General features: G+C 35.2%; 1 protein-coding gene across 2 annotated transcripts in view; it reads right to left on the bottom strand.

Moving 5' to 3' along the window:
• Positions 1-2,134: 2,134 nt before the first annotated feature.
• The window catches only part of LOC150095272 (acid-sensing ion channel 2-like), an 83,885-nt gene continuing 61,743 nt past the window's right edge, over positions 2,135-24,276 (bottom strand). For both annotated transcript variants that reach the window (XM_090410209.1, XM_090410208.1), the window contains exons 4-13: positions 16,811-16,965; positions 16,584-16,699; positions 15,098-15,258; positions 13,954-14,052; positions 13,526-13,640; positions 13,193-13,271; positions 8,839-8,893; positions 8,228-8,292; positions 7,249-7,324; positions 2,135-2,604 (exon numbers count right to left, since the gene is read on the bottom strand). In XM_090410209.1, coding sequence (XP_090266335.1) covers positions 2,479-2,604; positions 7,249-7,324; positions 8,228-8,292; positions 8,839-8,893; positions 13,193-13,271; positions 13,526-13,640; positions 13,954-14,052; positions 15,098-15,258; positions 16,584-16,699; positions 16,811-16,965 — 1,047 coding nt within the window. In that variant the 3' untranslated portion in view covers positions 2,135-2,478. The remainder of the gene's footprint in view (positions 2,605-7,248; positions 7,325-8,227; positions 8,293-8,838; positions 8,894-13,192; positions 13,272-13,525; positions 13,641-13,953; positions 14,053-15,097; positions 15,259-16,583; positions 16,700-16,810; positions 16,966-24,276) is intronic.

Here is a 24,276-nt window from a genome sequence, read left to right as displayed (position 1 = left end):
TCAAAAAATTTTGAGAGATATTGCAGAAGGTGATGTATTCTTATATTTCGCCTTTTTTTATTTGAAAAGATGATCTCGGTCCTGTAAGCCATGAACAGAATCTGGGCTTCTTGGCCTCTTCCAAGAGTAAACCCTCTTTGCAAAATGCTAAAAGCACACAATACACAGTAAACAGCTTCAGGTACATCGATGCATTCAGATTCGGCGATCCACAAACTGAATTATAAAACTGTAGTATCCTAAGTTACAATTAATGTTCAAAGCCTCTGCAATTAGAATGAAGCAGATCCTATCCTTTCTCAGATGCCTGGAGCTTACAAGGAATTTCGTATGGTTGCTTTTCCATATAATCAGAAACATGCCACACAGCAACAGCCAAAGAATATCTGCTTTGCTCAATTCTTTCATTTCTTTGAGTTTTTCGTTCGGATGATGAAGGTAACTTCGAAATATAAGGTTAGTATCACATATACTAGTTTATTTTAGTTTCGAACGATATTTTCATGACCTCCCCCCCCCCCCCCAAAAAAAAAGAACACACTTACGCAAAACTTGGTCAATTGTATCAATTGTTACACATTTCGCGTCATTTTGTTATTTTATTTACAAAATATTTCTTGAAGCCTATTCATATTATTTATTTTAAAAAGAACAAAAAACAAAAAGGAAGATAAAACTGTTATAATCTTCAGGACAACGGTTTTTCAACATTCAACAGAAAACTTCATTCTACGTATGAAGTTCTCTGTTGAATTACTTAATGACATAAAAAAAGCTTCTTCAACCACATGTCTTTATTAGCGAGATTCTAGCATTCTTCTTGTGATCGTTCTTGATTTTTCCTATACCGTACTCTGTGGAAACTCTTGGATGAACTAGTAAAGCAAGGCATTCTTTAATGTATAGCCTTGGCATTTGTCTTCTTCACATTCACATGCGTTCAAAAGATATCGTGCAGATAAATAGGCTATAGTGCGAACCACTTGCATTGCGACATAAACAAATCAAATGAATGAATAAAAATGGCGAATGTTTTGTGCGAATTTCCAAAGTTACGAAATTGCCCGTTTACTTTTACATTTCTACAAACGAAATATCACGAACGAGCACTTTTTGCGCAAGTGTATAGAAATTGAAAGCACTTAATTTGAATAATTTTCACAAAGAAATGTTCTAAATGTTTGATGATTTTCAATTGGCATTACTGTTCGATTTATATAAAAGTCGCAGTGTAGTGTGTACCGGAAATGTCCATCTTTTCAACTTTATGATTGATTACCCAACTGAAAAAGTTTTCGCAATTAATTTTATATATACACTGAGTAGCCCTTTATAAAGAACACCTTCCAACTTAGGAAAATAGGGAAGTGTTCCTAATAAAGTGGCCACTCAGAGTATGTAAGAATGAAAACATTGGTTTAATTTTTTTGAAAAGAAGTACATTTTGTTTTTAAATGGTTAGTTTGAACGAGCCTAATTGCGAATCATAGAAATTTAAACAAAAGGAATAAAATTCTATGATTCGCAATTAGGCTCGTTCAAACTAACCATTTAAAAACAAAATGTACTTTTCAAAAAATTTAAACCAATGTTTTCATTCTTACATACTCTGAGTGGCCACTTTATTAGGAACACTTCCCTATTTTCCTAAGCTGGAAGGTGTTCTTTATAAAGGGCTACTACAAACAAATTAAAAGTCTAATTTTATGTCTCATATGAAAAGTAAAGAAAACCCATCAAGTTAATAGAAAAGACTAGAAGGCATTTTCTTAGCATGAGATTTTGTTTATTTTCTTCTAGTTCAAAAACCAACTAGGATGAAAGGAATAAAATTTTGGTTTTTCCCACGATGGCGCAGTAGAACAGAAAAAGAGTTATTATTACATGACCACTCCATGAAATCTAAGGACTCGTCGAGATAGGCCTATCTATACGATCTTAGTCCATCTAATAAACATAATTTTTCTTTGTTGTTGCATGTGTTCTCTGGCTGTTTTGCTTTAGGTAAGCTCCGAGTTTCTGGAAGAAACGTTCTGTTACTTCTGTATGATATCAGCTAACTCATATGCAATTGAAACAGGTGCATATTATCATAGTTTTACAAACTTAATAGAGGTTTTGGGAAATTAAAAATAATCGATCAGTAAATCAGTTAACAATAATTTGTGAATGATAGGGATGCAGTTCATTTTATTCAGAGCATGGATTAAATCAAATTTTATTACAAACTGCCCTGAATAATTTTACACTAATTAGAAAATATTTCGGATTATTCATATGTCGTTTATTTTCTTATTTTGCTTTCCTCTTTTCATTTAGCATTAAATGTTTCTTTCTCTCTTTTCATTTTTTTAAAGAGATGAAAGTTGTGAACCTCTTGAGATGGAAGCTTCATAACTGTACGTCATATGGACTTAATATTTTTACACTTCAATCATTCTCTCAATTCTTTCGATTAGATATTCTTTTGATTGGAAATCAAGATTTTTTGAAAGCACTGTAAAGAACTCTTATGACCGTCTCGAGAAGTTCACACACTGCCAACAGAGAAATTCCAAGCCATATTCCGATGTATCCACCCAAGTCGCTGAATAACGAAAGTAACTGAAACGATTAAAAAATAAACATAGTTACATATTAGATACATGATATGTAATATTAATTTCAAATCCACTGATAGTTTTCTACTGGATACAGACATTTAAATATACAGGGTGATTCAAAAAGATGGACTCAGTTTCGTACGGCGTGCGTTTCTTCGTCGTTTCAACATTAAACCTCTGACGAGGAAGAACATTTGTTGTTGGAATTATCAATTTGAGCAAACAGGTTGTCTGCGTAAGGGAAAAAGCTCGGGCAGACCGCTTGTATCGGAGGAGAACGTGAGAGAATTCAGCTACCGTCTTGGTGTTATCCGTGTGGCCAGAGGGGAGTACATTGAACATCTATAAACTTTATTGTGAGTATAATCAAATATACTTTTACTTCATAGTTGTCATTAGTTCTATGTTTGATATATAGACTTACAAAATTGAGTCCATCTTTTTGAATCACCCAGTACTTTCAAGCCACATATAAATCTAAAAGTAAGCTGTTTTAATTAGGGAAAAAACTTCTAGTTAAACGGAAGAGGTTATTCTTACTGGAAATATACGTAGATTCAATTTTTAAAGTAAATTGTTAAACAGTTCAGTTTATACAAGATGACTTCGAAACATAATAGTAAGCAATATTGAGCTACACTGATGTTAATGATGACAATTATTTAAGGAAGCTATCTTGACAAGCTGGTGAATTGACGAATCAGCTATCTCAGTACGCTCCATCTCTGTATATAGCGTGTCTCTATTTTCACATTTTAGATGAGAAAAAAGAGACATCATTCCATACATGACAAACGTAAAACGAAAATAAACTCAAAATTTAAATTAAATATATAGATTTTTAAGAATGGGTAAGTAGGGTTAGTGCTAGGGTTAGTATAATTAACAAACTTCTCGCGACTCTTGTTAAACACCGAGATAAACCACATGCCGTCTTCTATTTTGCACATACCTAATTTGGGCAATCATAAAAAGGTTACTAGTTCAGTAAACATTTCATTCATAAGAAACGGAGTGATTTTGGAATGAGAGTTTTACAGTTTTATCACTACTCCTCATTCTCTCGTAAAATACGCTAATACGCTACGTGATCTCAAGTTTCTACTTACAAAAGCAATCGATTATTTTGCATTTTATATATAATGTAAACAATAATGTAAACCTATAAAACAGCGTTTCCCAAATGGTTGGTCACGACCCAGCACCGGGTACGAAAGCTAAATACCGGGTTGCCTAAAAAAACTCTCGAAAACCTAGGCGTTTCGTTTTTTGGTTTTCTTTTTTTTAACGAAACTCTAAAATACAAGTAAATCGCGTTTAATCGGGCCTAATGAATAAATAATATAATTAATAGATGAAAAACGCGCTCCTTCCGCTTCTGCATCGCCATTTCACAGTCTCTTCGTTCGCGGTAAAGTAGCTCAACTAATGGCGAGGCTGCGCGGCTGCACAGAATTTCCGGATTCAGATATTGAATCTATAATTGAATTGTCGTGTGATACTCAAAGACATCTTCAACACAATACCACTGATGGATTTTTGGCTGTCTTGCCGTCAGGAGTACCCAGTTTTAGAAGAAAAAGCGATAAAATTTCTAATTCCTTTGATCACAACCTATAAGTGTGAAACAGGCTTTTCAACAACACTGGTTTTTCTAAAAAATAAATATAGAAATCGATTGGAGTTCGAACCGGATTTAAGAATAAACTTATCCTCCAAACCTGAAGTTTCTAGTTAACAAGCATCACACTTCTCATTAATAAATTATTTGGCTTTAGTTTAATTTCTTTATATTTTTGTAAGAGTAAATGCTTCTTTATAATAATAATAATAATAAATGAAAACTGTATGAACATTCAAATCTGTTTTATTTTACTTTTTGGCCATAAACATTTTAGTGGGTCACAAAGATGAAGTATTAAAATAACCGGGCCACGGAAAAAAAAGTTTGGGAAACCTTGCTATAGAACATTAATACTGTGGGTGAACTATTATTTTACTCTTTTTTACCTTATCCGGAAACTCTGCACTAGAGACCAAACATGGGACTTTTTCAAGCCACTTCAGGCCTCCAATAAGCAAGATGGTGGTCTCACACCAGGTGATGAAATTCATCTATCGCCTAAAGACAATCACAAAAATCTATGTCTACGGTGGGATTCGAACACGCAGACTATTTGTTGGAGTGCGGCTATAATAAATATTATATAATTAATATATATAATATAATATATATTATACTGAAATGCTGAATTTCTTTAATTTCCAAATTTCTGTTTCTATTTTTTGATATCTATTCTACGGCTTTTCAGTTCAAAGTGCGTTTTATATTTTTCAATGAAATATCTTAAGAGATTTCGATATTACCATTAAACATGCTGCTGCTATTAGCAATTTTCATATTTATTTGCCCACACCATTTATCTTCGTTATAAAATGCCACTGTAGAGCACCATTATTAAATATCCTTTCATATCAACCAAAGGTTTTGTTAATTTTTTTCTCTCTCAGCACTCATGAGATATTTCCGATTCTCTCTATACAGAGTTGCTTCATAGACAAGCATTCTTTTTATTGCTCTGTACCATCTCTTACAGTATTGTGTCACACATTTTAAGCATATGAGTACCATTATAAAGCTTAGTTATTTTTTCACCCAGTTCTTCCTATCGCAGTATAATTGTTTGTATCAGGTATCGTTTATTGTAGTAGTTATTGCTTTTACTAGCCCTAAGTGCGAAGCGTTTTAAGTTTTTTTTTTATTTTCAAAATAGCTTTCGAAAAAATTAGTGGCGTCTATTCACTCTAAATGTGTTCATTTTTCACGTTCATTATTTCGCTTTTAGTACTTTGATCTACCGCTCTGTCGTTTTACATTACTGTAGGTGGCGCGATTGTTCTTTTATCTGCCAAACGATTTGTATCACATACATGTATGGCAGCCCTTTGATGTCGACCAGTGAATAATTAACAGCACGCAAGCCTTGTGTAATGTGATGTAGCCCATTAAAGTAAGCCGTTAATAGAGGTATAAATATTAGTCATTTAACGTTGAAAAATAAATGGTCAGTCTGTTTTTCAAAGTACAAAAGCCTTTCAAATATAACTAGAATATTTTGTAATCACAAGATAATTACTAAGCTCTTAAACTTCTACGCTTTTGTACGGCTCAGGTAATACAGTATCATTATCCTAGAACCTTGAATAAGGGTCAGGTTAGCACTGTTGGGTGATTTTTCTTGAATAATGGTAAAAGTTGTAAGTGAAGCCACGTGGTAATTAAAGGAATATTTGAGAATTTATAACATGGCGAAATGGAGTTAAAGACACCTGATCATGACCGCTTCTCTGTGGCGAATAATGGGACCCTCAAACCTCAATTAAAATGTGAAAATCGACTCAAACTGTAGTTACATAAATTTCTACGCTTTCATATCAAATAAAATTTCAATAAATATGCTGTGCATATGAAAATATGCATTTTTGTTTTACTAAACAGTCTGAAATACCAGTTGAGAGAGGTGTAATGCATATATGTGCACCCACCATATTTGTTTAACCTACGCCTGGAGGAATTAGTGAAAGAGCCTATCCCAGAAAACATGGGAATGAACTAACGAAATTTACATCATATAAAATATACCAATGATATGGCATTATTTACAGATAATGAGGAAGATTTAAAGTATATGATTAAAAATTTACGTAAAATTATCAACGACTGTTCAGCGCAGATAAAGTATAATAAAACCAAAACAATGACAGTAGGTAGAAATGAAGAACTTAGAAGTGAAAGAAAATAAAATTCGAATAGGTCAAAATTTAATTATTCAGGCAAGTTAGTTGCAGACAGGTTAAACTATGATGACACTATCAAACACAGAATCAATATAGGATGGTATACTATGACCAGATTTACAAATATATGGAAAAATATACGTCTCTCCAAAGAACTTAAAATCAAAGTATAAAACTCAGTTTTATTCTTCGCAGTTCTTTATCGTTCAGAAACCTGAGTTTTCAAACAGAAGGAAGAGCAAAGATTTGCAAGGCTTTAAAAATAAGTGTGTGAGGCTGAAATGAGGCCGTGGACTGAAATGAGAACCAATCAGATCTGAGGAGAATTATACTACCGTATTCCACTAACAGTATGATTGAAATAAAAATAGTTTTAGTGGTATGAACATGGGGTACAGAATGCATGCTGAAAGATTTCCTCAAATTCTCCAAAAAAAAAAATGTAGAAGGAGTAAAGCCGCCTTGAAGACCTAGAAGGATACAGGTTGAAATATCAAGAGTATAAGTGGTTGGAACTCTTACAGAAATTTAAATAACTGGCTTGTAGATAGATTGGACTGGAAAGCTGTTGTTTATGGTAGCTTCAACCAACCTTAGATGGATGATGAAGATGATGATATTTACATTTGCCTATTAAAAATGAATACAAATCTTACAAACTTCATTTATTACAAAATTATAGCTCTATATTCATAAAAATAATTTATTTATTTATATTTATTTATTTATATTTACATGTATATAAAATTATCATATATATACATTATATATAATGGCAGAATTGAAAGTTAGAAGCAGCATTGAAAATTAGATCAATAAGAAAGAACAACAAAAAGTGAACTGCTACCTCGTAACTTGGCACATGTTGATACACGGTATGTTCCATAGTGCTATAGTAGATTCGTATTCTCGCCACATTTTCTCTAGAAAAGAAAGAATATTATACGCTTATACTTCATCGTAATCGTAAACGACTGGAACTTCTTTTTGTACATTACTGAAAAAATAAAGAGGAAATGGGTTAAGGGTGGATTTTTCATTTATTGTAGACTATTGCTGTTTTAGGTTCCTTATACTGAATTCAGGTTTACAGTATCAGTACCTTATGAGCACCTCATCCTCATAACTCCGTCTTGGTTTATACCTCTTAAATCGTTTGAATTTTGAGAAAGTTTATAACGAAGTTCTTACTAAAATGTAATCCTAAAATTCGCTTTTGTAATTTTATATCCTTTTTGAAAGCATGACGTTTCTATGCAATAATCAATTTCTAAAATAAAAAATGGATTTGTTTGTTAAGTCTTCCACGTTTCTGTTGGCAAGGCACAAGCAAGGAGTCAATCAGTACCGTTTGATAAAGATTTTAATTTTATTAGATATTGATAGATAGTTTTCGTTCACTTTTTAATTGTGTTTTAGCTCTAAAGTTTAAATGTTTGCTTTCCAATATCTTGTGAAAATTACTAAGTGCTAGTGCAATGATTGACATGGCGAAGATGTTGCCTGTTCGTCACTAAATTTTACTTAATTGCGAGTGACTTAACGAGGCTTCAGATTAAGAAGTTAAAATTGGCCTCACTTCGAAATAGGGAATGAAATAATAAGGATTCCAGCAAGATAGGAGATGCAGCAGCTTGAGAACTTTAAGTATGAAATTAAATGTACATATATATATATATATATATATATATATGCATAATAATATATGCATAATAAAATTAAGCCCACATTTTTAATGTAAGAGAGAGAGAAAAATGCATCTGCCACCAGGTAATTCAGTTAAGACACTAACTTTGCAAGCCATAATTTAATTAAAATATACTTACAATACAAAGCTCCAGGTAGAGTTTGTTTTATTCATCCAAGAAGTCAGCTCTTCAAGTTTTGTGCCCTATGAATATACAAAATGCCATAATCAATCATTTATGGCAATCTTTAAATCTTATTTTGCTACGCAGTGCTTATTATTATTATTATTATTATTATTATTATTATTATTATTATTATTATTATTATTATTATTATTATTATTCGTGACACCTCCAAGGAGTCCGAAGATTATCGCGAGAGGACACCTACAACTGTCTCAACCACTACACCGAACCTCTGCTACGAATCATCTCTATCAACGCCATCTACCTCCACCACTACCACAACTAATATTTTTTTTTTTCTCTGTAAATTGCGTGTGTTCTGAAGGGCCGATTTGTCTGTATGCGAGATGAAAAACCCTAGTTTCCGGGAGAAAAAACCTTGCTGCCTCCATATAAGAGGGACAACATCGGGTTCATTTTTATGAGAAAAGAATAGATCAAATCTGTATTGAACAGACAAACCAGTATTTGTGAAATTCGATTGAATATTGCTCTAAATTATCTGTCTTATAGCTTGAGGTATGTTGTCCTATCTTTGATAATGCAGTGTAAGAAAGACTTACGTTCATTTCTTGCATGCTGCTGGCTGACTCAATGTCCACTTGAAAGTTTGTTTTCCTGAAAACAATAGAAATCAATAAACAATCAATTCATGATCGATGAATATGAGATAATTAAAAATCAATTTATCTTTTGAATGTTCTTATGTTTGTTATTATTTTCGAAGCATCGTTAATCGAGTATGAATACTTTTTTATTGTTTGCTTTAAGCACTTTTATTTCTTCGCAGATAATTTTAATTAAGCTTAAACATATCTGACAGATATTATTATTATTATTACTGGACAATCCATGCAAAAGACTGCTTATATTTCGTAATTTATAAATAATGTTGTCACTTTTAGAAATGGTTTCTTAATATATATGTCTGTTTGCCTAGTGAGAACTAGATATTTCATATATTTTTCCTTATTTTTTTAAAAAATCGTTTTTCGACAAGATACAACCTACTAAAGTTCAAAGCTATTGTTATTTTTTGCGTTATAACTTATTTGATAACCATTGGATTTCGTTTAGAGTAAGATAATTTTAGAGATTAACTAGGGAATGGCATTTCTTGCTCTTTCATGCTTGCCAATCTCGGCTTTCGTACTCTCTCTCTTTCTCTCTCTCTCTCTCTCTCTCAGGACCCAGTCATTCGTGTTTTATTTTCAAAATATACAGGACCAGGTTTAAAGCTTCACAAGAAGGTGCGTAATATTAGCCATCACACTGAAACGTCCTACTTCCACATAATATTAATCAATTGATTTAGAATATTAGAGAAAAAAAAATCAGCTAACGCCCTTTTTTATTCCCGTATACGGGGAGTAGGCGAGGCCATTTAGCCCTATCTAACTTTTGGAGACTGAGTGGGCAGTTCAATCTCCACTGGTACCAATCAGAGATAGATGTTCCAAGGCTATCACTAATTAAGCAGTACACAGTGAAGAGAGACGGCTGAAATGTGCCGCCATCTCGTGGTTCCTAACCCTAACACAATATATTTGATGTCTGAAATAATGTGGGTTCTACGGTCGATTTTCTTGAGTTTACGGGACGAAAAACCCGAGTTTCCGGGAGGAAAAACCCTCTTGCCTGTGCCAGAGATCGACTAACTCGGGAACCGGTCGAAAAAAGGCTTAGAAAAATTTCCTCTAGTCGCCGACTAGACTCGAAACCAAGTCTTCCTTCGTGCGGCCAAGCGCCGTGGTGTGTAAACGCCACATCCACTGAGCTACACAGGCTCAGAGGAGTTTACAATTTCTCTCGATGGTGTTTCTTACGCCATGATTATCACAAATCGTTCTTTACGATGTCATTTGCTTTATTCTTTAATCTATTAAAAATCTCATATGCAAAAAGGTGGACCATGTACTGAGGAAGAAGGAGACAAGCTACAATTTCTAGCGTCTACTTTACTGTATTACTTTTTTATTAATTAGCGATTTATTTTATGATGTTAAGGTATTGCTCGAATTTCAGAAGGGAATTTATATTTGCAACAGTTCAAACAGTGATGATAACAGGGGAACCATAGCTACTTCTGAGCTACCCACACCCAGCTACCCGCCTACTTCCTCAGTACTTGGTTCATTTTTTTTCACACGTATGAAATGTTTTAATTGTGGTATAACTACTTTTAGATAAAGTAGGTGAAAAGATGCAGGGATAACTAACGAAGGTGGTTAGACGACACAACCTGTATCGGTGTCTGCGGCATTTTACTTTCTTCTTCGTCGTTTAATGTGCAGAATTACCTAGAGGATCTTAAACAACTTAAAAAAACAACTGCATTCCAAATTTTATCGAAAGCGAGCTGTAGAATTGAGGAGGCGGTGATCCCGATAGCTCATTTTGTTCATGTTATTCTCCGGTGGTTGAATTTTCCTGAGGATCAGGAAAGCAAGAAAAGAAACAACTGTATTGCGAATTTGTCAGAGCTGATGTCTGTGGAGGAGGAGGAGGAGGAGGAGGAGGAGGAGAACGACACGTTTTCGAAATGCTCTAGTTCTTTCAATAATCGAATTTTCAGTAATAGTCCTTTCATCCGGACACAGCTGCACTGACTTGGGAGTATTATATTCCTCGAATTTATACCGGATACAAACACATGACTCGTTACATGGCGTGGCATCGGCACCTTGCCCATGGGGATGTCCGTTGATTCAGTTTGGGAAACTGTGCTTGGGTAACATCCCATTCAGTTTGGGATGATTTGTTCCCAAACATTCAGTTTGGGAAACATCCCATTGTCCACGTAATTTTCTGTTACAGAAATGTCGACATAAGCAACAGCGACAGCTACAAAAATTTAAACAGTGAATTACAACATTTTTATGGATTCAGTTTGGGAAACTGTGCTGTTGAAGGCCTCTCTCGAATAAAAGTGACGAACTGATAATCAACTTACACTTGCAACTCGAATTTTAGCAGTAATGGTTCTTGTAATAAAAATAATCACTGACTGTCTGAAATACACTGCTTGGAAGGAAGTCAATGGGAATCATAGTGCGAGGAACAAACTGCCATGGCGCCCATTAGGACCTCCTTTCGCTGCGGTGACTGCAGCAATCCTACGGGGCATACTTTCCACAAGTGTACGATAGCGATAATGGGAATTTTGGACATTCTTCTTGTAGGCATGTAAGGAAGTCCTGGAACTGTTGTTGGGCGGACCCTTAATCTCGCCCGACGCTCCAGTTCATCTCACAGATGTTCAGTAGGGTTGAGATCGGAGTTCTGTGGAAACCAGTCAACTGTGGTGACGTTCATGTCCATAAACCACGCAGTTACAGCAGCAGTCTTATGACGCAGTGCATTGTCTTGCTGAAAAAGACAATGGTCAGTTCTGTAGAAACGTCAAAAAGTAGAAAGCATTGCATTGTCCAGAATGTTCAGATACTTCTTAGAGTTCAATGTTCGTGGTACCACAAATAGAGGTCCGAGGCCAAACGAGGAAAAACAGGACCATACCATCACACCGCCACCTCCGTATTTCATAGCTGGGGTCACGCACTCTGGTAAGAGACGCTGTGGATGTGGCGGATGCCACATCCACAGCTACACTTGTCCATCTGCTCGGTAGAGGGTGTAACTTGATTCGTTATACAGCTTTCTATGCTTCCACGTCCATGTACACTCTTTGCACCACTGAAGACGACGCTGCTTTTTGGTTCGGATAATGTGGGGCTTGCATATTACAGTTCTAAAATGGAAACCCATGTTGAGAGACTCTGTTCTGAATGTTTTTGTGCAGATGCGTGTTCCAGTCGATTCCCAGAACTCCGCTTCAACCTGTTGGCCAACTGACCAACACGTTGAATGGCGGTATTTATATATTATCCTTCGTAGCAACCTACGGTCACGTTCGGTGGTGTGATGGATTGTTGTCCACTGCGGGCAGCACTTGCAGTTGACTCCATGCGCTTCCATCTCAGTATGGAATCACTAATTATCGACCTCGGATGACCCAATTTGTCAACACTCTACCAAAGAGATAAGCCTGCAAGATGCAGGTATTTTCTCGCAACGCCGCTTTCAAAGTCTATTAGTTTCTTTCTCGCAGTCCTTTCATCCGGACACAGCTGCACTGACTTGGGAGTATTATATTCCTCAATTTATACCGGCTACAAACACATGACTCGTTACATGGCGTGGCATCGGCACCTTGCCCATGGGGATGTCCGTTGACGTCTTTCCAAGCAGTGTATTTGGTTAACTGTCATTACCATGACGGTTGATTTATTTCCCAATTTACTTAAAGATTTCACGGAAACTTCGTATTCGCCGCAGGAAATCAGTCCTCTTTAAATAAATAAATAAATAAATAAATAAATATATATATATATATATATATATATATATATATTCATATTATTTACTGATTGAATTCCGAGAATTAGAAAAACAAATTAATTTAATTTAACACACAACATGTTTCGTCTGAATGCCGACTTCTTCAGGCGTGACAACATTAAAAGCAAACATAAAAAAAAACCGTCAAGAAATATTGTACCACTACAATAACAGTATGAACTGGAATTAAGTTTGAATAAGTCGGCATTCCCACGAAACATGTTGTGTATTAAATTAAATTAATTTGTTTTTCTAATTCTCGAAATTCAGTTAGTAAATAATATGAACATAACTACATACCGAGTCAACATATATATATATATATATATATATATACATATGTATATATATACATATGTATATATATATATGTATATATATATATGAATTATAAAACCAGATTTTGAAACTGTGTTATTGCTTACAATGAACTAAAAAAACAGGTGCTTTAGAAAAACATACTCATTTACAGTAAAAAAAAAAAAAAAGGGGCTTCTATTGCTCAATCAGGCGACTTACTTGCATGGCACTCTGCACAACGTTCGGCAGTAATGTTTGGTCCGCTTTGCAACTTCAACAGCACAGTAATCATTATTACCTGAAAAAATTGAACAGTTCGAGTGAAAGCGAAGAACACATTAGTTTTAAAATCAATACCGTAAAGAAAATTTTCCACTTTACACGCTTTTTTTTAAGTAATAGTAATTGAAATTTGCAAATTGAACTGAAATGTTGTTTCTATAACAGCTAAAAGTGTTTTAGCTGTCCTATAACAGCTAAAAGTTGACAGTGAAAATGAAATATCGGTGGCGTGTTTTAAAGGAAAAAAATTAGAACACTTTGTGCACTTACCGGTATTAATTACATCGTCGTACTTTGAGAGGTCATTAAGGAAGAGGCTGATATTTGGAGTGATATAGTTGCATTCCATTAACTGGAAGTTCTTGGCGCATTCTACGGTACACAGCTGAAAGAATAAATGATTATTAAAACTACAGTACATGCCAGCATGTATTGTAGTTCATACAAAAAATTGGTATTCAATACCAATTTTTTGTATGAATTAGAACCATCAGTTATAACCTAGTCTGTAACCTTCATTTTAGCTTACTAGTTTGCATTCCCTGAATGCCAATAGAAAAATTGGCGAAACATGTAGGAGGATAAAATAAAGCTACTTGACAAAGATCATATAAAAAAAGTGTAATAGTCTTATGAATAATTGTCAAGAAAAAATTCAACATTATGAATATAATATTTGTTTAGAGGCTGCTACTCACTCTCATACTAAGTGTTTTGTCGTAAAATGCGGTCCACGGCATCTTGTCATAATCGGTACAGTTGGTCTTATAGGGCTTTGGAAGCATCTCCACAGAAGACTGAAAAAAAAAATCGCTAGGTATCATCTGTATTGTTAATACCACATTTAGTCATACATTTCCCCAGTTTTAAATCTCATCTCCTAAGTTAGAGCAATGGGAGAAAACGTCATGTTTTTTAAACTGTAAACTTGCCGAAATATGAGATAAATGGAAATATAAACAGAAGGCAGATTAAAATTAAAGAATTGTTATGTGGTGTAATTGATTCAAACAACTTAAAAAGAATTATTCCACTTGTTTATCATACTTCATAAAGAGAATAAATTAGTGTGCAACAGTTTTTTTTTTTAATTTGTCTCAGAAAATAAATCACAAACTCCACTGATTCACGATATTTTGATAAATTTCACCTGAGCGTTAATTACATTTTTGAAATATGATTTCGTTGATCCATTGAAGAAATAAAAGATTATTCAGCCAGAATATAGGTGTATACCAAGTATTAATTTTATTCTTCTTCTATGAGGAAAAACTTGACTAACAAGAATAAAACCAGATGTGTTTCTTCTAAAAACTCGAGTCTGATGTCATGGAAGAAGAAAGCATGATTGAATACAAGTATGCTTGCATTTCTAATACTTTTTTTTTTGTTCTCCAAATCGCCCTGTATACGAGATCACTCTCCCGTTTACTGAGGTGACGTTAAAAAAATGTCTATGTTGTTTCTAGAGCAGAGTTATCGGAGATTGTGTAATCCATGACTCTGTGGGTAAGCCATGGAGTTCATATAAATTCTGAAATCGCTGTTTATATTGACTATTGACAAGAGAGTTAAATTTGGTGCGTAAATTCATATATCCATGAAATGTGGATTGGTTTTCTTGTGATGATTTTCAAATAGCAACAGGAAATTTTTGATATTTTGTATATCTAATGACATTTTCTTTATCACAATGCATATCAATACTAATTTTATATTTTAAATAATAATAATTTGTCAAACTACTGTATTGAAGTTTATGTCACTCTGATATATAACTGTGTAGTATTTTAATAGATATTATCTTATTGAGTGCCATTTTTTTTTAAAAAATCCACTGACCTTTTTTAGAGCAAAGTCATAGAAGTATCCTGGCTGGATTTTGAGTCCATCTGTATATGGATCTGGGAAACTATCCGCACTATGTACTGTGATTACCCAGCTAGGGCCTCTCTCTGACTCGAGGTACTCATCAGCTTGAATGTTCAGGTACAATACCAGATCTACATACACAAATCATACATAAGTTTATAATGTTAATGTGCGATAAATAATTCTATAGTAGAATCATCATTCAGAAAATCAGAAGTTCACAGATTGATTTTTTTCTTGAAGTAAATGGTATTACTGTTCTTTTTTTTTAAATTTAGAATCTGCTTTTTATCTCTTTTATTGTTTTCTGCTTTGAAAAATATCTCGGCAGTGAAGTCACTGTAATTAGTAACAGCTACACGGCTATCGAAACGGAAAAAATACTCAACCAAGATAGAAACAATGCTTCTAATAAAATTGAATAAATTTACTCCATATCAGTGATGTAGCATAACAGTGGACAGATCCTGCTATGTTGTTTGGGCTGAGGAAAAAAAGAGAGAAAGAGTCCAAAAATCTGTGATAAATCGATTTCCATTACTGTATTTGTTTGTTCACGTCTTCGTGTTCCACGAAATAAAACAAATCTTGGTTGCTAATAAGGGGGTATGAAGCTTCTTCTAACATTAAAAGTCTCTTTAAGTTTAAATTTTACTCAATTTTAAATCAATCTGCTTTCTTTTCTGAGGTCAAAGTTTAAAACATTAAACGAACCCATTTAGAAATAAGATTGGTTTGGGATTAAAGATTATTTTTTTACAAACTATTCAAATATAATTATTCGGTATATCATTGTACTACTACAATGAATATTATTTTTATATAATATAGAAATGTGTTTATAAGTATAATGTTTTAATATTTTCTAAATATAAGTAAAATATGTCGAATTAGTTATTAACATAAAAGTCTATTTTACCCATGTGTAAAATGTGTCTGTATATATGGAGGGTTTCCGACATGTTGCTACTTGCATTTGCCCATAATTATTATTGTTATACGGTATCCGCATGGAGTGTGGAGACTCCTCGTGGTATTTTTTCCTTTATTCCATTGCTGCATATTAAAAGGTTCGTTCTGTGTAGGGCGCGATGAACTTTAGTTTCATCTGGAGTTAGATTGTCTCATACAGGGATAGCAGGGCTTTCTCTTTCCTGAAATTCATTTCTTTTTAACACGTTATTTTAATCGAAATTCATTTCGATTTAACATGTTACGACTGCTTGTTATATTAAGAACCAATTCATTTTTATCTATTCTTTCTAAAGTATATTAGAATGGGCATTTCTTGAATACTCGAAGTAACAATTGTTCTTTAAGCAGTCATTGGAAAACCTCATTTAGAAAAATGAATCTTATCCGAAAACAGGTATTTTTGAAATAAACGAGATAACAGTGGCTTTCCTAAATGGAGCAGCATAGCCAAGGTCAGTAACTGTTAGAAGTTAACACTCACCGCTCACTTCCTGCCAAATGTCCGACTCTACTGCTTGAAGCGTTTCATATCCCTCTTCGGATGGTGAGAAGATGTAGCAGTTTCCGAAATCAGGCTCGTAGAAAGGACGAAAGCGGCTAATCAGTAAATAATAATAATGATAATGACTTCGTTTTGGTTGCTTGTTCGTTACTCAAAATTCGTGATTATATCTCAAAAAAAAAAAAAATCACTAATACTGTACTTACCTAATGCAGGATTCACCTCTCAGTTCGGGAATGCCATCGAACACACAAGAAATTATCATATCATGTAGCTGATGTCCAATGTAGTGCAGGGCACTACTTGGTTTAGACTCCACTGTTTTCAGCTGAAAGCCCCGAATCTCATTCTCTGGCAAGGTCTACATACAGTGCATTTTGACGGTAGAACCAAAATTAAAAAATAATAAAAATAAAATTAAAAAATAATAAATAATAATATTATTTTATTTAATATTTAACTTAAAAATTAAATATTAGATCATAATATTTAATCCAGAATATTACAAATTATGGATATTATTTCTGGGAAAACTCCCATGTTTTCCCAGAATTATGATTTTTGAATTATGAATTTAGAATTATGAATATATACAAATTATGATTTTTAATTTAAAAAGCTGTTAGACATGTTATATAGAAAATATCTCGGGACAATATGGTATTTCATATGCAAGAAACTGCGCCAAGTATGAGGAAGCAGAAGGTTGATTGCAGTTTCGATTCGACTACTTTTCTAACATTATTTTTAATGATTATTGGTATTTTATTTCTGTTAATATGTTATTGCTCAAATATGAGATAAATTGACATTCTCAGCACTTTAAACAATGATATCAGACAAACACTCGCTTCTAAATTGCAGTCAACTTCCTGCTGCTTCATGACTTGGCTCGCTGTTCGCGTATGAGATTTTTATGGTATTATTAATTTTTATGTGAAGTTGATACAACGATGCATCCGAAGATATCTTTAACATTTTACTTTCTTCTCCCTCCGTTACAACTCCGTACTTCGTTTTGGCTCGATTTTGCTGAAACTGTAGGGACTAGAAACTGTAGCGCTTCGTATTTGGTCGAAACCAGTTGAACGATGTAAACTATAGAGATTTCGCCGAAGAAATCATTCCCCTGCAATTCAGTCTCCCTCACTTAAGTCCTTAAATCTGCATTTTAAGAAGCTATCGAAATGTGACTCATGGCCTTTGTCTACAGAGGAAGCAATGTCCTGTACAGTTTCCCAGTCTTCGTTTTTAATTTGGGCTGAATTTTTCTCTACAGAAAAATTCAGAAGTGTTAGAAACAGCTATACAGTAATACCCCGCATTATGACGCTTCGCTCATACGATCCTCTTCAATTATGATTATTGCCAATTTAAATGGCGCTGCATTCGCCCTTACGATGCTTTTAGTGAGATGCTTTCGCGAATTAACCGATGTTCAGGTTTCCTGGAGTAAACGGTTTTGTTTAAAACATGGTTCGCTGCATTTCTCTCTCTCCCTTTGTGTGTGTGTGTGTGTGTGTGGGTGGGTGTTTCGCCCTGAATTATAAACTGTTTGTAACTATTATTTTATTTTAGTACTATTAATAATAGCAGATAAAATTCAAAATGAGAGTTCTGTTGCTTCCAGTGAAAAGAAGACTCGCAAACTTATTACATTACGTTATATAATAAGGTTAAAATAATTAAATTTAGTTATGACGATGGTGTATCGAACACTGTGATAGGCCTCAGGTTAAACTTACTGTAACAACGGTTGATACAAAAATAACCTTCTTAGTGAAGTGAAAAGTGCTACACTAGTTACAGTGCTACAGTTATCCGTAAACGTAACAGTTTTATTGTCGAAATGGGAAACACTTTTAATGGTGTAGACCAGGGGTTCCCAACCTTTTTGTTTCCTAGAACACATTCAAAATACCGATAGGACGACGGCGCCATCTATTTTTTCAAGCAATTTTTTTTGAATTCTTTTGTTAAATGAATACATACAAAGTTTACATTATAATCAAATGTTTTATTACTTAAAAGTTTACATTATATGAAAATTTAAATATATATATATGTAAGTTAGTGGGATCTTTGGCATTGCATTTCATTGGCCAGTGCTTCATAATTAGGAGAATATGTTGATATTCCAGTTCTTAAACTGGAATGAACAACTTCGAATGCGCGTCTACTTTACATGCGTTTAATACTCGTCATGTGTTATTAACGCATGCGTCATATAGCATGCCATGAATTGTTGCGTGATTATTTCAAACTATACGGCACACGGTTGAACAGCGGCGGACACACACAAATTGATCGACGGGTGCCATGGTGCCCGCGGGCATAGGGTTGGGAACCCCTGGTGTAGACTGTCGACCAAACTGGTTGACGTGTTCTCTTTTTCGTTTGCGAAAAGTATTCTAATTTTTTTGGTTGTTGTTCTTTAAATGTTATTCAACTGTTACATGCATCTACAAGTGAAAAAAAAAAGCCGTGATTTGATTTACTACAAGTCGATGGTCTGGGTTCATATTTCATTAAAATCTGTTGAGCGATGCGGCTTATAAAGAATCAACAAATGACTCAAAGTTATCTTCCAGTTCGATGTTGTCCTTCTGTAGTCCGATGCTGGAAAACAGCTACATTCTAAATTTGGTCTAAATCAGTTGAACCATAATGATGTCTGCGAAGTGATGTGAGAGCACGTCGTTCATTTTTCTTCCTTTTGGATTGAAATTCTCGTTGAACATAAGCAAAATAAGAATTATTTAGATTCCAAATTTAGTCGCAATCAGTTGAACTCGGAGATCTGGAGAAATGTTTGCGGACACGTCTGGAAGCTCTTTGAGTCATTTACTTTAATCCGATTAGGGCGCTTTATCCGCTGCCGAATTTCATTGATTTCTCATTTAACATTGTAAGAAACATTGGTTGAATGGCGAGATCCTGTAAAGGCCTCATCCTCCTCGAGTCTGTACACGAGGAGGATGAGGAAAAGGATTAAAAAACGGCATGCTTGCTTTTTTTTTTTTTTGGCGTTTTTCACTGTTTTCAGAGTGACGTAGTTTCTTTATTATTTTTATTTTATTATTTATTTTTTTGCGTTTTGCAAAATACATAGCCATCTGTATGAGAGTGGGTTTCTTCCTTCCTTCATTCTTGCTCACACGAAAATTATCCGAGGATTCTGTCTGGATGGATTTTACTCATATGTGGTGTATTGGATTTCTTTAAAAAATTGGTCATGCTATTTCAATTTTCTTCCGGTCAGATTTTGTAAGAAACGGTCGAAAAGTATCGAAATTTTATATCGCAATAACTCCACTCAAGTTGGTTAAATTTTAACGAAATTTGGGATTTAGGATGTACTCAAGCTATCTGTTAAGATTTCATTTTGGTTTCACTTGGCTCATATGTGCAAAGGGATTCAAACTAAATATCATTAATTTCACATTGGATGGATGTAATTTAATCAAGTGTAATATTTAGGATCGCTATTAAAATTTGTCGGATCATTTCAATTTTGGTTTCAGTTGGATAATTTGTTGTGGGGGGGGGAAAATTGTATCTCTTAACACGTTCATTGCCAATCACGCGATATCGCGCGATGCGAGTTCTCACCAAACGGCCGATCACGCGTTATCGCGTTGACGTCGCTAACTAAATAAAAAAATAAAAAAAATTGGCCACCACACGAAATTCCAATTTTCAGGTTGGCAATGAACGATATCGCGCGATCACGCGATGCGAGTTCTCACCAAACGGCCAATCACGTTTATCGCGTGGACGTCGCTAACTAAATAAAAAAACAAAAAAAAAAATTGACCACCACACGAAATTCCAATTTTCAGCTTGGCAATGAAAGTGTTAAAGTACAGTATATAAGCCAAAAACTGGTCATAGTTTAATAATGTGCATGGTTTGTATCTTGTGACACATTGTTCGAGTTTTCACACACACACACACACACACACACACACACACACACACACACACACACACACACACACACACACACACACACACACACACACACAAAGACGTAAATTTGTCATAGACATAATTCGCAGAAACTAGCTGAAGCTATAGCTGAACTTTTTTTTTTGACCAAAGTATACGAATTATAATAATAATTTCGTCATTGTTTGGAATGATATATAATATTTAGGATCACTATTAACATTTCATTTAAATAGCCAACTAGAAAAAGAAGTATGTCTTCAGTACATAAATTCTAAATAGTCTCTCTCTATATTAAATTATTGTGATAAGAATGCTGTTCGTGCAAGAATGTCATTGCACGAAAGAACTCCTACACACAAAAAAAAGAAAAAAAAAACACTTTCTGCTACCACCACTCCTTGTAGACATCCAGACTAGACCTCTACTTTCGAAATAAACCCAAATTACAGTTACATCGACCACCTTCAATGTCCAGTCTACACACTTCAGGACTCATTTCTCCACAAGGGAAGCTGTGCCTTTATTTATTTATTTATTTATTTTATATTTATTTTATTTTATTTTTTTGAGATCCGACATTTCCTGCCAGATAGTGCCTCATATAGAATCCTCTGCGTTTAACGTCCTCTGGCACATGGTTTCCTTACATCATTCAGTAACATTCATCCTCTGTGTTTACTGCTCTCCAAATTTCAAAAAACCACTCCGACCACTTCACCTTCCTATCCGTAAAGTTTGACCTTCTGCAATCCAGCCATCCAAATATAAATTCTTTCTGGCTGACTTTAATGCCCCAAAACTACCGGCTCCCCTTTCCAAACACCACTCACCAAGCTAGACGTGTTGCGGAAGTTTTTGCTATAAGCAATGATCTAACGCTAATGGTGCAAATTCCTTTCACACAGAACGTTATCTTTCCATCCATTCCCTGTCTCGTGTCCTTTGGCATGAGACAGGGAATGCCAAAGATACGAAGTGGACGATTTTATGAACTTCTGCTCGTCCTTTCCATGGTCTGACTATTACTTCCTCTCTTCTGCCTATATATCCGCTCTGAGTAAGTCACCGAAATTATCCTATATCAAAATTCTCGTCCACTCTACAAGCCCTGGTTCAACGAAAATTCCAACTTCATACTCAGGCTATGCTGAAGCACGCATAAATGCGAAACCATCAACACATCCAAATCTGACTTCATAAAGACATACAGCATAAAATTCGCCTTCTGTCCGAGTGGAAGCTATGCCCTCTGGTCCCTTGCAAGGAATCGGATGCAATTTGTAATCATCTGCGCTCCCACCTATCTTTCATCATGCAATAGTAGTGGTGCCACCCATAGATGGCACCACTACTATGACACTTAAAGACAAAGCTCCCTGCATCCGAGAGTCATAGGCCTCCTCCTGTGGTCGTTTTCGGCCAAAATAGACTAGAAAAATATTAAACAACTTGGATAATAAAAGTTCTTTTGGCCCGCTTTGCATCTTATCAGTTATACCCAAATATGCTCCAGAAAATCTGTCCTTTTATAGTCTTCTTTATTCGATTAACACCTATCCCAATACATGGAAGCAAATATATATTCTTCCATAAAAACAGAAATAAAAGCCTACCATCCAACTAACGACTAATTCCATCACTTCAATCTTCAAATAACGTAGAAGTAATCTTTAACTTTTCACTCCTGAAAGCTCATCAGTTAGTCAACGATCATCAGTATGGATTCCACCAGTCCAGATCCACGGCAGTACTCCTAGCCTACATCACTCACCACCGGATATATACTATGGAAAAGGTCGGAAAAATATATGCTGTCTCTCTTGACATTTTCAGAACTTTTGATCTTGGTTGTGATCGAGGCCTGCTAAACAAGTTGCGTTCCTTCGATCTAACTACCACCCTCTGTAATTGAATAGCCAGCTCTCTCTCTCTCTGGCTAGTAATTATGTATCATAGGGAACAATAGAACTTCTCTTCGAGCCTCGCTACCAATGCAGGAGTACCTTAAGGCTCTGTTCTATCGCCTACCCACTTTCTCCTGTATATAAACGACCTACTCTAAGAGACCAATAGATCAAGATCACCTACAACCAATATCTTAAACAGTGATCTCCATACCCACTCTTCAGTTGAGCGAGGATAATCTTGTTACCTACAATGCCACCAAAATGCAGTATTGACTTTTCTCTCACAAAAGAGATCTCAGCTCGCATTCCTTTCCCTCAGTAATATACAAATCACCATGCAGGGTATATCTCTTCTTGGATTGACATTTACCTCCAGCCTCTCCTGATATAAACACATCACATCATATCACGTCATCAATAGCGTCCTCTTCCTCTAAAAACCAGGTAATCTCCGCTCAAGACGCTAATTTTTACCCATTCACCCAACTACTTATGCTATACATATCCCAGATTCGTCCATCTTTAGAATTTTCTTCACATGTTTAGGGTACACCTCCCAAATATTTTTCGGTGCTCTACAGAGGAATGAACTCGGGTTCAGTGATGCTCTCTCTCTCTCTCTCTCTCTCTCTCACACACACACACACACAAACAGACTCTCTTCAATCTCTGTCTCGAAGACGCATGGTTTCAGCTCCGTGTCTCTTCTGTAGGTACCACTTCCTTGGTCACTGCTACAGATAACTAGTAGCCATCATTCCACCGCTTTCGGTTGTGCCTGTTAAATTAAGGGTACAACTCTTCAGTTCAACTACACTCATTGAACCTTCTTCTCTTCCTCATTCAATCCATCTACCTCTGTCTTTTGGAACAGTCTTCCTCATGAGGTATTTACTATAACTATAATCTCCAATTCTCCAAGAAAAATGTCCATAGTCATTCTTTATCAATCCTCACTTGCACCACCCCACACATGGCACTTGTGTGTTATAGATTATTCTACCTCCCCCGTTGGATAATTATAATATATATATATATATATATGAGGGCTGGTCAATAAGTAATAAGACTAATTTTACTGTCGCGAAACCACTCATCACAATGTTAATTTCTGTGGAATAAAGAAATGTTGCTGTCTGTATTAACAAAAAGGGTTGATAGATGGTGTACACGGACGGATGTGCCAGAGTGTCACGTGACTAAACGCAAGCTTGTTTCGGCGCGCCAACGAGCTGCGACCAGTTGTCGAAATGGAAGCGTCCTTGGAACAGCGTTATGCGATTAACTTTTGTGTGCGTTTGCAAAAATCGGCATCGGACACTTTTAACATGATACGCGAAGCTTCTCACGATGAAGCAATGTCGAGGGCAAGTGTTTTTTGCTGGCATAAAAACTTTTAAGGAAGGAAGGCAAAATGTGGAAGATCTTGAACGTGAGGGAAGACCTTCAACGTCCATCACAGAGACAATGATCATACTATGCGGATGTTTTACGGACAATGGTACAGCACGTCAAAAGGAAGCGTCCATTGCTGAAGAATGGCTTCTTATTGCACCACGATAATGCAAGGCCACATATTGGTGGTTGTGTAGTGGACGTTTTGCAGAAGAACAACATAGATATCCTACCCCACCCTCCATACAGTCCTGATTTCGCACCGTGCGATTTCTGGGCGTTTCCTCCGCTCAAGAAACCACTAAGAGGCCGCCATTTCGAAAGCAACAAAGCATGTGTAAAAGCTGCGGAGGCGGTTTTGAAAAAACTCAAAAAAACGGACTTTCACATGTGTTTAAGAAGTGGATGCAACGTTG

The sequence above is a fragment of the Typopeltis vanoorti genome, chromosome 20 (genome assembly GCF_054136105.1).
Source record: "Typopeltis vanoorti isolate ZY-2024b chromosome 20, IOZ_Tvanoo_1.0, whole genome shotgun sequence".
NCBI classification, from domain to species: Eukaryota; Metazoa; Arthropoda; class Arachnida; order Uropygi; family Thelyphonidae; genus Typopeltis; species Typopeltis vanoorti.
Note: the sequence above shows the minus strand (reverse complement) of the source record. Positions and strands in the feature narration are given on the sequence as shown.